Source organism: Aquarana catesbeiana, linkage group LG05 (genome assembly GCF_042186555.1).
Source record: "Aquarana catesbeiana isolate 2022-GZ linkage group LG05, ASM4218655v1, whole genome shotgun sequence".
NCBI lineage: Eukaryota > Metazoa > Chordata > Amphibia > Anura > Ranidae > Aquarana > Aquarana catesbeiana.
The window spans coordinates 16,574,596-16,586,634 of record NC_133328.1 but is presented as its reverse complement, the minus strand read 5'-3'; the positions used below and the strand labels follow the sequence as shown (position 1 = coordinate 16,586,634).

Genomic DNA, 12,039 nt, shown 5'->3' with positions numbered 1-12,039 from the left:
ATACTATTGAAGTAGCCAAAAACCGGACTTTATAGGCATGGAAACAATGGAGAAGTGACAAAAAAATATATTCATAACATTTATTGAAAAAAATACAATATATAAGCACAGTGTTCAAAATGAGATAAAAAACATGAAAGCTGATACAATTAGTACAGTGAGCCCTTGTGTGCCTACGCGTTTCGCCGTGAGGCTTCTTCAAATTATTGGCTGAAATCTGCTGCCAAACTTGTGCTGTGCCCAATCACAGCACAGGTCAGTAGAGGGCGAGCGCATTCCCAGACCAGTCCTGGAAGAAGGCCGTTATGTACATGTACATGATTGTGCCTTTACCTGCAGCACGTTTGCAGTATATTTACTGTGAGCAGTCAGCGGGTAGTTAAGGACTTCTCCTCCCCATATGGCAATTCCATACAGAGTTTGGCTTAGAGAGAGACAGTCTGAAGGTAAACTTCTACTGTGCTCTGCCTGTAAAATAACTCAGAGTGCCTTGTGACACCAATCCGATGGGTGAACCCCGCATGAAAAATGTGTTTTTGAAAAATGTACAATAGTACAAAATGCTGCTTGCAAACACTTTAAAAATATAAAATAAAATTGACCCCAAAAACCGTTATAGTTTATAGCCCATATATTCTGTTTTTAATAAGGGTCTTTTAAAAAAAAAAAAAAAATCAGCCGTCTCGAATAATTGGCGTAGCATGTGTAATATGTTTCCTATGAACATCTGCTCCTTCTCATGGCCATAATGCTATATTTTCCTGAAATACTGCTTTTAGGAAAATACAATATTATGGCCACTGGTTGGAGCTGATGATCATAGGAAATAAACCTATTGCACACATTACTGCGATTATTCGTGCATTGGCAGCAAATTTTTTTTTTTTTTTTAAATAAATAAACCCCCTAATGAAGAAGTAAAAGAAAATAGGGGCATAAAAACCCACCACAAATTTATGAAGACTGAAAGTGTTAGCCTTGTTTTATCGTCTAAGGTGCCACAACCTTTCTAGCTACTTACCTGTTTAGAAACTCTCGCTCAGCAGAGGTGAGTATTTCGCGATTGCTGCTGCTGGAATGCTCAAGATATGAGCTGCAGGGAAAACCTTGTGGACGCACACAGAACCACTCCTCCCCTGTATGTGAATCACGGTAAGAACACACGTCCTGTCGAGGGGGCTGAGCATTACACTCCACTACGGCTTTTTTTCCTTGATAGTGGAAATATCCGGCGTAATACACCTGAACATTGGAAACTGGAATTTAGAGCGCTGAACATTTTGGGCAGATACCAAATCTTCATCACACTGTCAGATTTTTATAACACCGGGTCCTAATATTAACCCATAATAATTGACACGTGCTCTTTGGTCACATGCAGGCTTGTTTTTGTTTATAAACAAATGCATTTTTCTCCATAAAATACTGTTTTTATCTATTCTTCATCCTGTTTAGTGCTTAATCGAAGGAGCTACTGTTTTCTCTGGTTCCCTGTTCCCAAAGCCCACGACACTCTACCCAGCACCACATTCTCTGACACACCAGGGTCGAAGGGTGAAAATTTTAGTAAATATATGTAAACATATACAGTATATATATATATATATTATATATATATATATATATATATATATATATATATATATATATATATATATATATATATATATATTCACAGAGCTTTTTTTCAGCAGGAACGTGGGGGAACGCATTTTTATTTTAGTAAATATATGTAAACATATACAGTATATATATATATATATATATATATATATATATATATATATATATATAATATATATATATATATATATATTATATATATATATATATATATATATATATATATATATATATATTCACAGGGCTTTTTCTCAGCAGGAACGTGGGGGAACGCAGTTCCGGCACCTCCAAAACTGATTGGCTAGGGTGCTGGAGGGTCTATTGCTGCTGGGATCTATTTTTGCAGAGGAAGGGGGTCTATTATTGCTTGGGAGAACTTAGTAACGACTTTGATCCCTTTTTAAATATAGGCACCACGTTCGCCCTGCGCCAATCCAGTGGCACTGTTCCCGTCATTAATGAGTCCCTAAAAATTAGATACAATGGCTTTGAAACTACAGAGCTCAATTCTTTTAGGATCCGTGGGTGGATGCCATCAGGTCCAGGTGCTTTATCCACCTTTATTCTGTCTAAATAATTCTGGACCATATCACTTTTGAGCCATTGTGGATCATTGGGGGCTGTGTCACTACTACCCCCATTATGGACATGAGCTCCCCCATGCTCCTTTGTATACACAGAGCTGAAAAAAGTATTTAACAAATTTGCCTTCTCTTTGTCCCCAGTCACCCACTCTAGATTATTTTGTAAAGGGCCTACATGCTCAGACCTGACCTTTTTACTATTAATATATTTGAAGAATTTTTGGGGGTTTGTCCTACTATCTTTTGCAATCTGTCGTTGTTGCTGACTGCTGGGGAATCTATTGTTGCTGGAGGGCATCTATTTTTGTAGGGGGTCTATTGTTGCTGGTGGGGGGGGGTGTATTTTTCCTGGGGGTGGGTCCTATGATGTAGGGAGTCAATTGTTGGTCTACAGATGCTGGCTGTTAGGGGTCCATTGTTGCTGGGGTGTATCTATTGTTGCTAGATCTATTTTACTGCCTTTCTTGTTATCATTAACAAATTCCATACAAAGTACTTAGCACCACAAAATGATACTTGGCTCTGTATTCTCTAAAAGGGGTGGTACTGGGAGGTGGGTAAAGGGTGGAACCAAGGAACGGTGCTTACAGGTAGGTAGGGGGTGGAGTCAAGGGCTGACTCAGAAGGGAGGAGTTCCTGCACCTATTCTTTGAGAAAAAAAGCCATATTATATATATATGTAGAACCCTGATGTTTAGGCAGGGTTGCTAGTAAATTTACTTGCCAAGTGTAATTGTCTTGGCCAATTGATAGGAGATCAATTGATTCCACCCTAATTCTGGAATTGCTGCACTTCTCTCTTCTGTCACTAGATGGCTGGGTATTTGGTTACATTAGATAAGACAAGGGCATTGCAAGGACAGATTATGAATAGATGGGGTGTCTCAGCCAATGGGCAGGGATTTTCTTGGGTCCCTTGGCCTGCTGGGAAAACCTATTTATTTGGGTGAGGTCAGGTGATCGGGGTTCTGTGCCACCTGGACGGCTGTCTGGGTTGATGTGTGTTGTATTGCCCGGGCTGCTAGGCCAGAGCCTAAGGCCTATCTCGGGGACATCTGGCTGCTATGCTGTCTGAGGGCCTATCAAGAAGCAAGAGAGCAGCGCAGGTTTGGTACTGCAGCTTGCAGTCCAAGCAAAAGTGATGGTTCTGCCGGCCGGAGACATACCTGTCATGGTCGGAAGTAGAGGGAAAGCTGTCGCCAGTAAGGGACCATCCACCTTGTTTCCAGGGACCACTGTGAGTAGCTGAAGTAAGTACCAGAGCAGTATTCTCACCAATAGGGGTCAGTGAAGAATTGGGAAACTTCAGCAGGTGTCAAGCCAGGGACCCAGCCAGCGGAGGTGGCGCTTGCAGAGCAGTCTTGTGTGCCAAGCCAGGGACTGAGCAGGCCGGTGGGGTGACACTTGAGGAATATCTGTGAATGCCAAGCTAGGGACCCAGCAGGGACGCGGGGGTAGGGTTTCCACCTTTTCTTCAAGCCAAACCCGAAAACTTTAGTGGCCTGGGACACCTTTGGGTGACCCAAGTAGAGTAATAATGTGGTGCGCAAAGCATGTTGTAGCGAACAGTGAGTGTGGCCAAATTGCTCTTGCTGACTTCATCGCCCTGCCCCCCAGTGATGCCGAATCTACCCCCAGACAGCAGCCCACAGTGTGACTATTTTGGTTACTTGGGGAGCACAGCCCGGTCTGCCTGAAACCTGGACACATGATTCAAAACCCTGACTGTCCGGGTGAATCCCGAACAGGTGGCAACCCAACGCAGGGGTGATGCTTGAGGAAGATACTGGGTGAGAAGATTGGAAGAGCTTGGGAGATCCAGTGGCAGTGGATTAGCGGGTCTAGGTGATAGACTGGGAGCTCAGTTAAGTGAAGATCGATCTAAGAAGGAGATTGTAGGGGAAGTGAAAGAGTTCATTGCAACCTTTGTTAGAAACTGTTCAAGATTGTTGCCATAGGAGACAGCGTGTCTAGACATACAGATGTGGAGTCCAGCTGGGTGCCTCTCCCTGCATGGCTGTCTACATATAGAAATCTCGAAGTCTGCTAATTAACATTGCAACTACTAAAGGGTGTCTTGGCCCTAACCCTCTCTCCCACAGTTCTGTTTAAGAGAAAATAAATCTCTTTGCATTCAAGAAGTGTCTGGCGCCCATTAATCTACCTTACATTGCACTCACCATGCCTCGTAACCCATTCTACACAGAAGGATGTCAGCTGTCTCTAACTCTGGAGGTCTCCATTAGGCCTGGACTTGGCTACATATACATATACATATATATATATATATATATATATATATATATATATATATATATATATATGTATATATCACCCTCTAGTGTGCAACTAGGGTAGGTAAATTTATTTTGTGACCCATGGTAGTTTGGTAGCTGTGTGAGTCTGTAATTCGGTCGGGTTACTCTAGGTCAGGCTAGAGGACTCTACGGGGCAAGTCTCTGGTACCCCCCCCGTTCTAGAAGCTTGGAGAAGCTAGTGGGTGGAGGGAATCTGACCAATCCCCAGGCAAAAGGCCCTGGCAGGGCGGCTGGATCAGCCCTTAAATATCGTGGAGCCTGGCCAGCAGGGGAATCGGGTGGAAGATGGAGTGCTTAACTCCATCAGCAGGGGATGTTACTTACTTTCCTTGTGCTGAGGGCTCAAACTTCCTTCTATGATCCCCTGTCTTCCGGTGTGGCTGGGGTTAATAGAGCCTATGGACCTGTGATAGGTGGTCATCAAGAGTGCTAACTATACTTGCCCCCTTTCCGCCCCCCCATGATCTATGAATGGAGGATAGGTAGATAAATCAGAGGTCCACCTCCTCCATTTATAGAAGCTATAATACATATCTAAGAATGGAGAAGGGGCGGAAAGGGCAGACATACAGTGGGGACGGAAAGTATTCAGACCTCTTAAATTTTTCACTCTTTGTTATATTGCAGCCATTTGCTAAAATCATTTAAGTTTATTTTTTTCCTCATTAATGTACACACAGCACCCCATATTGACAGAAAAACACAGAATTGTTGACATTTTGCAGATTTATTAAAAAGGAAAAACTGAAATATCACATGGTCCTAAGTATTCAGACCCTTTGCTCAGTATTTAGTAGAAGCCCCCTTTTGATCTAATACAGCCATGAGTCTTTTTGGGAAAGATGCAACAAGTTTTTCACACCTGGATTTGGGGATCCTCTGCCATTCCTCCTTGCAGATCCTCTCCAGTTCTGTCAGGTTGGATGGTAAACGTTGGTGGACGGCCATTTTTAGGTCTCTCCAGAGATGCTCAATTGGGTTTAAGTCAGGGCTCTGGCTGGGCCATTCAAGAACAGTCACTGAGTTGTTGTGAAGCCACTCCTTCGTTATTTTAGCTGTGTGCTTAGGGTCATTGTCTTGTTGGAAGGTAAACCTTCGGCCCAGTCTGAGGTCCTGAGCACTCTGGAGAAGGTTTTTGTCCAGGATATCCCTGTACTTGGCCGCATTCATCTTTCCCTCGATTGCAACCAGTCGTCCTGTCCCTGCAGCTGAAAAACACCCCCACAGCATGATGCTGCCACCACCATGCTTCACTGTTGGGGCTGTATTGGACAGGTGATGAGCAGTGCCTGGTTTTCTCCACACATACCGCTTAGAATTAAGGCCAAAAAGTTCTATCTTGGTCTCATCAGACCAAAGAATCTTATTTCTCACCATCTTGGAGTCCTTCAGGTGTTTTTTTTAGCAAACTCCATGCAGGCTTTCATGTGTCTTGCACTGAGGAAAGGCTTCCGTCGGGCCACTCTGCCATAAAGCCCCAACTGGTGGAGGGCTGCAGTGATGGTTGACTTTCTACAACTTTCTCCCATCTCCCGACTGCATCTCTGGAGCTCAGCCACAGTGATCTTGGGGTTCTTTACCTCTCTCACCAAGGCTCTTCTCCCCCGATAGCTCAGTTTGGCCGGACGGCCAGCTCTAGGAAGGGTTCTGGTCGTCCCAAACGTCTTCCATTTAAGGATTATGGAGGCCACTATGCTCTTAGGAACCTTAAGTGCAGCAGAAATATTTTTGTAACCTTGGCCAGATCTGTGGCTTGCCACAATTAGCTCTTCAGGCAGTTCCTTTGACCTCATGATTCTCATTTGCTCTGACATGCACTATGAGCTGTAAGGTCTTATATAGACAGGTGTGTGGCTTTCCTAATCAAGTCCAATCAGTATAATCAAACACAGCTGGACTCAAATGAAGATGTAGAACCATCTCAAGGATGATCAGAAGAAATGGACAGCACCAGAGTTAAATATATGAGTGTCACAAAGGGTCTGAATACTTAGGACCATGTGATATTTCAGTTTTTCTTTTTTAATAAATCTGCAAAAATGTCAACAATTCTGTGTTTTTCTGTCAATATGGGGTGCTGTGTGTACAATATGGGGGGCTGTGTGTACAATATGGGGTGCTGTGTGTACAATATGGGGTGCTGTGTGTACATTAATGAGGGAAAAAATTAACTTAAATGATTTTAGCAAATGGCTGCAATATAACAAAGAGTGAAAAATTTAAGGGGGTCTAAATACTTTTCGTCCCCACTGTAGATGGCACTCTATGGAAGATTACATTACGGCAGCGTGTATGTGGGGGGGGGGGGGGGGGTTATCAGAGGATGAAAATTTCAACTACTGCAGGAGCCATCAGCACAAAGGACACATCAGATAGTAATGTACCTTGGTTGATGTTTGTTCTTTTTTTTATACTAAACTTAGGCTTTAAATATAAAGTCGGCTCTCACTTTATCAGGACGAGTCTCCCTCTTATTCCTCAGGATGGCGATGGCTTCACTGGAATGGACGAGTGAGATAGAGATGTTACAGATTCCGGGCCACAGAAGGAGAAAGGTGGCGGTGTAACTGCCATTTCTGTGGTCGGTGATGGAACCGGTTACTCCAGCTTTCAGCTGTGGAGAATGCAGCTTGGCCTGGAAATAATCCCCCCCATAGGTCTTGGGGTGATCATAGTGGTCTCGAGCTCTGATGAAAACCTTTACATGCTCCCCCACGTAGTATGTAGTACGTGGATCCAGCCAAGAGCACTCTGTGGTACTGGGGCTGGTAGATGACAGGAAGCTGGTGGAATTGGGAGGTTCCGGCCATTCAAGAAGTTTCAGGATCTTCTGGATCTCTTCAGCTTTGGGATTAAAAAATTTGTTTAGGGATGGGGTTGCTTCATTGGAATGATAACTCTTGGTGTAAGGCCGATACCATCTGTCCTTTGGTGTTATTGAGTTTAATCTATACCAAGCCTGAAAAGAAACAAATTAGATCAGCGGGACATATATACAGTATAAAAAAATCGGTATAAAGTGGTTGTAAACCTCTGAATGAAAAGTAAACAAAGCATATCATTCCATAGTGTGTCTATCCAAAGCACCTAATGTAATTTCCCTCTGATCTCCCTTCCCTCTGCTATCTGCATGAGTCACGTTTTATAGACTATGCCAACACCACAGCCTCCAGGTAGAGGACCCCACCCCTCCTGCAGCATACAGCAAGTGACTGACAGCCTCAACTGTGTATGTTTCCTTATGTCAGTGTGTGTTTGTTTGTATGTTTGGGAGGGGGTGCCCATTCATCCCCCACTCAGATCTCAGATTACACTCAGCTGTGTGCTCTATGCTGTGCATTGTTTAACCACTTTAGCCCCGGAAAGATTTGCCCCCTTAATGACCAGGCCTTTTTTTGCGATACGGCACTGTGTTGCTTTAACTGACAATTGTGCGGCCGTGTGACACTGTACCCAAACAAAATTTATGTCCTTTTTTTCCCCACAAATAGAGCTTTCTTTTGGTGGTATTTAATCACCTCTGCAGTTTTAATTTTTTGTGCTATAAACAAAAAAAGACCGCCAATTCTGAAAAAAAAAAACCAAAAAACAATATTTTTAACTTTTTGCTATAGTAAATATCCCAAAAAAAAAACAAAACAAAAAAAAAACAAAAAACACATTTCTTCATCATTTTAGGCCGATATGTATTCTTTTACATATTTGTGGTAAAAAAAAAAAAAAAATCGCAATAAGCGTATATTGATTGGTTTGCGCAAAAGTTATAGAGAATAGATTTACAGCATTTTTTTTTTTTTTTTACTAGTAATAGTTATGATTAGCGATTTTTAGCAGGACAGCGACATTGCAGCAGACAGATTGGACACTTTTAACACTTTCTTGGGACCAATGACATTTATACAATGATCAGAGCTAAAAATAGCCACTGATTACTGTATAAATGTCACGGGCAGGGAAGAGGTTAAACACTAGGAGGTGATCAAGGGGTTAACTGTGTTCCCTGGGTGTCTTCTAACTATAGGGGGGATGGGCTACCACTGACATGGCAGATCACTGTTCCCGATGACTGGGAACAGAAGATCTCTGACATGTCACTAGGCAGAACGGGGAAATGCCTTGTTTACATAGGCAGTTTCCCATTCTACATCTGTACACCGCAATCGCAGGTCGCAGGCAAGCATTGAGTCCGCGGGACCTGCGGGCACGCTCCTGTGCCGCGCGCCCGCTACCCTCCCTGCACAGACCGGTGTACAACTAAGGCGGTTTGCGCAGGAGAACCGACCTGCCACTGTATAATGAGGGTATGATGGCATGTGCAGGAGAGGAGAACAGAGGGTATGAGGGCATGTGCAGGAGAGGAGAACAGAGGGTATGAGGGCATGTGCAGGAGAGGAGAACAGAGGGTATGATGGCATGTGCAGGAGAGGAGAACAGAGGGTATGATGGCATGTGCAGGAGAGGAGAACAGAGGGTATGAGGGCATGTGCAGGAGAGGAGAACAGAGGGTAGGATGGCACGTGTAAGAGAGGAGTGTGGAGTGTAGGATGGATGTAGATTGATGTCTAGTAATGGTCATACAAGTGTTCCTATTCCAAGGAAATATTTATTGAATTCATTCTTTGTAATAAATCCCTAATAAAAAAACAAATGTTCATACAGAAGAAGATGTGACTTGCAGTGATTCATTCATCACACACATACAGACACACTTACCCCGGTCAGGAATATAGCGAGGGTCCACAGACACAGGGCACGGGCCCCAATCCTGTTCAGGTCCATGCGTTTCCCCCCGAGGTTTCCAGCAGATAGAATGGAACTGCAAGTGAAATGTAAATTTGGCTGTAAGCTATGCACACAGCCATATCTCCTGTGCTAATAAGCACCCATTTCCATCTTATAATATAATACCATCTCACTTTCTGATCGTATGCCATCCTCTGGTGTAGCCCCCCTCTGGTGTGTGCGCCTTCCCCACAAACAGACACAACACATCCTTACGTTCTCAGCTCCAGCATCGCTCTGTCAGCAAGACCCCTGGCTCTTTATTCAAAGACCACAAAAGCAATCACAAACAGGAAGCCCTGGCCCCAACAGCCAATCGCTTCTTTCACAGGATATGACCTCACAGGATATGAGCACAGGATGTGAATGACCATATAAGGATTTAACAACACAACACAAAACAACCACCAATTACTACAGGACATGATACAATATACAATAACCAAATAACCAAATACGATGACTAGAGTTCCTCGTGGATGGGAGATTATCTGCAGGTGTACGTCATGGCACCCCAAAAATGTTGATCAGGCATACCAGGGTGACAAGGGCAAACAACCGCTAAACCGATAATGTCTTTGGAGAGCGAACACACCACCCCCAGACGATCGTTATGTGCATTGCACAGGGGCCCTTTGCTGGCGGACATGTCCTCTCTCCGCACACACCTCTTTCCAAACACCAGGAAGTTTTCCACTACCTAACAGGTCTCAACCAGCGTCAGTCTGCCCCAGTCAGCTCTTTAGAGCGGGCTGCGAGAGAACAGACACTGGGAGACTCTTATGACAATACATTAACATAAAATTTTCCACAACAGTTCCCTCCTCTTGTCATATGATCCCATGTGTCCTTCGATGAATCCTGATCTTCTTCTTAGTCCATAAAAAGTAAAACACGGCTTGACATGTAGACTCTGTTGGAGATGACGTGGTGAGCTGTAGTAGTCGCCGGTCGGTCTGGGATCCTCTGTGTCTTGTACGTGGGTCGGGCTTCGGGGCATCTCATCAGGGAAGATGTGGTCATCTGCTCAGGCTATGGTCACGCGTCCAATCAGGTAACAGGAGCACCTCATCACAGCATATAGATGGAACAGAAACAAAAACAACATGAGCATATATACCCCTACTTCCTTCCTCTATGATCCGCTGCAAAATAAAATAATTACATCCCCAACGATTCCCAAACCCTTAAAAAGGATTCCAACCTTCACTAGCTATAGCTCTGGCTTTGCCTTGTAGGGATCTAAACCTTATCCATATGGGCCTGAACTTTGTCACTACTATCCCCGATCCAGATATAACAATCTTTACTTATGAATTCCCAGAAACCCCCTTGGATTGTGGGAACTTCCTTGTAGCTTCAACAGTTACATGAAGACATGAAGAAATTGTTCAAGCGTTTCATAAGCTCAAGCCCCCACCGTGTACAAGCAATTCCCTTCCAGCTGTCCCTGCCATTCTTACCTTCTCTCGTGTCATCAGATCCTCACGATCGGTCATGACATAAGATTCTGGGACAAGTTTCACCAGCACACATGAACCTCTTGCCTTAGGGGAATTACCTTATAAGCTGTAGATCCGCATTAATACCAAACTACAGTTGAAGCACACTTGTGGGCTACCTAGTTATCCCAATACCAAAGCTGGGAAGAATCAGAGCTATTGTTAAAATTATAATTAATTTTACCCTCTAGAAATGTTCTGTTAAGTTCTATTGACAGGTGTCTGTTTGGGTTTTACTAGTCTGTCAAAACTCCTCACACCAATATGAATGTCACATATAGCATGTACCGCCGTCATCGCTGGGGCACTAATACCCAACCATGTGTCCTGTTCTCTTTCTTAGCTAGTTGGGATGCTTTTCATCGTTACCCTTGATAAAATTTATTAAACAAAAAAATATAAATAAACGAAGATACTCCTCTACTCTTTGTGGTTGATCCGCTTCTTGCAGTGGCTGGCGTGGTCTCATCCCTCAAGCTTCTTTACAATGACCCAGTCACCTGGTTGGAAGGAATGTAAACTGGTTATTGTGTCAGGGTCCAGGATGGACTCGTGAACCCTGTGGTGGACATTTTGAAATTCATGTTACAGTGATTGCACCTACCCCATCAGCTGAGAATGTAGGTGACAGCTAATGAGGAAAGTACAACCCTGTTTTTGGTTGACCTCTAAACAAACCTCATATGACAATAACCCAGACATCGGGACTGTGGTCACTGCATAACCTATGTGTGGCTTACCATCTGGGGTGTAATACCTGGAACCATTGACAAAAAAGGTTCTTAGCATCTGGGATGGGAGCCTCTTTCACCAGAATGCTGCTTGCTGATTCAAATTCTATCAAAGAAAGACAGTCTTGGCACAAACTTGGTTAGAATTACAAAGGTTAGTAATATTGGTTTGAAAAATTGTCATTCTCACCACTATCATCCCCCCTTTTCTTCCCTCCTCATTACAAGCTGGAGGAAGACATGCAGGGTTTAGAATGGTGCAGAATAAAACAGTGAAATAGCCTATGATACTTTTACCTTCTTATACACCTGTACACACACTTCCAGAAACTCTTTGGACCTGAAAACATACTTATAAACAAAAGTTATTACTCTATCCTTCAAAGAGTGGAAAACAATATAACATTCGTGTACATTGGTGTAAAAAATAGAGAGAGTGAAAACTACTTCTCTTCTCACAGACACGTGTTATGTCAACAGTGTCTTAGGCGTTTTGTTC

At 43.5% G+C, this 12,039-nt stretch overlaps 1 protein-coding gene across 1 annotated transcript in view; it reads right to left on the bottom strand.

The window, feature by feature from the left end:
- The window catches only part of GFUS (GDP-L-fucose synthase), a gene marked incomplete in the record, with an annotated part of 105,766 nt that extends 96,410 nt beyond the window's left edge, over positions 1–9,356 (bottom strand). The window contains 3 exon segments of the mRNA XM_073629478.1: positions 1,022–1,242; positions 6,975–7,484; positions 9,239–9,356. Coding sequence (XP_073485579.1) covers positions 1,022–1,242; positions 6,975–7,484; positions 9,239–9,304 — 797 coding nt within the window.
- Between the last annotated feature and the right edge of the window lie 2,683 nt (positions 9,357–12,039).